The sequence below is a fragment of the Patagioenas fasciata genome, chromosome 17, assembly GCF_037038585.1.
Source record: "Patagioenas fasciata isolate bPatFas1 chromosome 17, bPatFas1.hap1, whole genome shotgun sequence".
Classification (NCBI taxonomy): domain Eukaryota; kingdom Metazoa; phylum Chordata; class Aves; order Columbiformes; family Columbidae; genus Patagioenas; species Patagioenas fasciata.
Window position 1 is genome coordinate 8,692,141 of NC_092536.1, and position 1,930 is coordinate 8,694,070.

Sequence of the window (1,930 nt, forward strand, 5' to 3'; positions counted from 1 at the left end):
ATCATCTTTCTGCGTGAAAATGTTCATATAAAGTACCCACCGATGCCGGTATGTTTAAACGTGTCCTTGTCCTCTCAGAAGTTCTGGGGGTCGCCAGGGGGTGAGGGGAGATGGCAGCAGGGGGAGCGTTGGGGCCGTTAGGAGCCGCTGAGGGGGACAGGAAGGAGACAGGAGCTGATGGCAGGGAGAACAGACCTCCCCTGGCAGGGCACCGCGGGACTCTGCCAGGCGTGGGTGACACATTCCCAAGAGATTTCCCCAAACCCACTGCCACAGCACCCTTGGGTCACCCTGCTGACCTGGCACCTCGGGCATGACACCTTCCCCAAGGGGCTCCTCAGGACACCACATGTGTGACACAAGTGACACAAGCCGTGGGGCTGAGCATTAACCTTTATTGTCAGGTGAGCCCAGCGGTGCAGAAGCCCAAGCTGGGAACAAGCCCGAGCCCAGGACACCTGGCCACAGCAGAGGCTGTCATCCTCCCACCACAGCGGGAGATCCCTGGGCTGAGCCCTGGCAGCTCTCACACCGTGTCAGGCTCCCCAGTGCTCCATGTTGGAGGTTTGGAGTGGCAGAGGAGGTCGTTGCACCTCAAAGCACAATGCAGCGCTGCTGGGCTTGCTCGAGCATATGAGAGGATCTTTTTCCATCCCTCCTAGGGCTGCTGTTCTCCCTGCTGAGGGCTTGGCATCAGGGTTGCAAGGGAAAAGCCAAAAGTTTTTCTTTTGTGTTTTTAAAACCACTTGAAGGCCTGTGACAGGGAGCAATAGTAGCTGCCATAGTCTTCATTGTGGGCGGACGCGATGATGAGGATGCAGGCATTGCGGGCGAGGTCTTTGGTCGCAGAGAAGCGGTCGGGAACGTTGGCAGGTTTGTGCTTGTCTTGCTCAGAGTTGTAGTAGAGCAGATAGTGCAGGGATTGCCCCGGGCGCTGCTGGTACCACCAGGAGATGCCAAAATGGCTGATGTTGTACGGGGGGCTCAGGGTGCAGAACAGCCGGGCAGTCTGCCCAGGCAGCACCAACACAGCGGGCGGCTGGGTCAGCACAGGCTGAGCCCTGGAAGCTGCACGCACCAAGGATGCAGTTACTGGCAGGCTGAGCCATGTCCCACATCACCCCCAGCCCCAAAATATCCCCCTGCTCCCTTGAAGCAACCCAATTCCCCATCCTCCATCCTGCTCATCACACCGCACAACCCTGGAGCAAACCGCCCTGCTCAGACAAGCATCCACCATGTGCAGCCCAGTCCTGGCCACCATCCCCCAGTGCCACCCCCAGACAGCAGCTCGCTCAGCCACACCACCCTTACCTGTCCCTACCGCCCCTGCCACGAGCAGGACCATGAAGCCCAGGGCCATGGCAGGACAAAGGAAGGGAGGCTGTTTTGGCGAGGGTCTGTGGTGCTGCACGAGCCCTGGTTGCTGTGCCGCTGGCTCCAGCGAGGCGTATGTAAATGACACAGGGGGCTTGGGGACACCAGCTCCCGCGTTGCTTGCATTGCCGCAGCTGGGCTTCAGGCAGGGGCTGGGAGCAGTGGGGCGAGAGATGAGCATCATGACCCACCACCCACCTTCACCCAGGCTTGGCCGTTTCCTCCAAGTGCACAGATGCACACACAGCCCACCCCACCATCCTCTGCCCCGGGCATGGGGTACGGTGTGAGGGCATCACTGACCATGTCTCCTTCCTGCCTCAGTCCCTCTGCCAGCAAATGCACAGGGGGCCAGGAGCCTGAACTGCACCTTGCTGAGGATGTGGTGGCACCAGGGACAATGACAGAACGTGCTGGAGTCCCCTGGCAGCTGTCTCATCGCAGAAGCAATATAAGGAAAGCTGCTGCTCATTTCTCCAGGCAGCTCCACAGCTGTGACAAGACCAGCTGCCCCATGGCACAGGCTGGGAGAGCTGCCACTTTGCCAGGGCAC

General features: G+C 59.9%; 1 protein-coding gene across 1 annotated transcript; it reads right to left on the reverse strand.

Annotated features, from left to right (window-relative positions):
- Window positions 1–736: 736 nt before the first annotated feature.
- Window positions 737–1,388, reverse strand: VPREB3 (V-set pre-B cell surrogate light chain 3). The gene is made up of 2 exons (XM_065851267.2): window positions 1,315–1,388; window positions 737–1,068 (listed from the first exon to the last, which is right to left on the reverse strand). Exons 1-2 carry the CDS (start codon window positions 1,361–1,363, stop codon window positions 737–739), a joined length of 381 nt encoding a protein of 126 aa, XP_065707339.1. The 5' UTR covers window positions 1,364–1,388.
- Window positions 1,389–1,930: the final 542 nt, after the last annotated feature.

Bases quoted from the DNA above. Each gene is read 5' to 3' on its own strand.
- VPREB3 (XM_065851267.2), bottom strand. From the start codon at position 1,363: ATGGCCCTGGGCTTCATGGTCCTGCTCGTGGCAGGGGCGGTAGGGACA. The intron at 1,069-1,314 runs GTAAGGGTGGTG...TGGTGCGTGCAG, and splicing joins GGCAGGGGCGGTAGGGACAG to CTTCCAGGGCTCAGCCTGTG.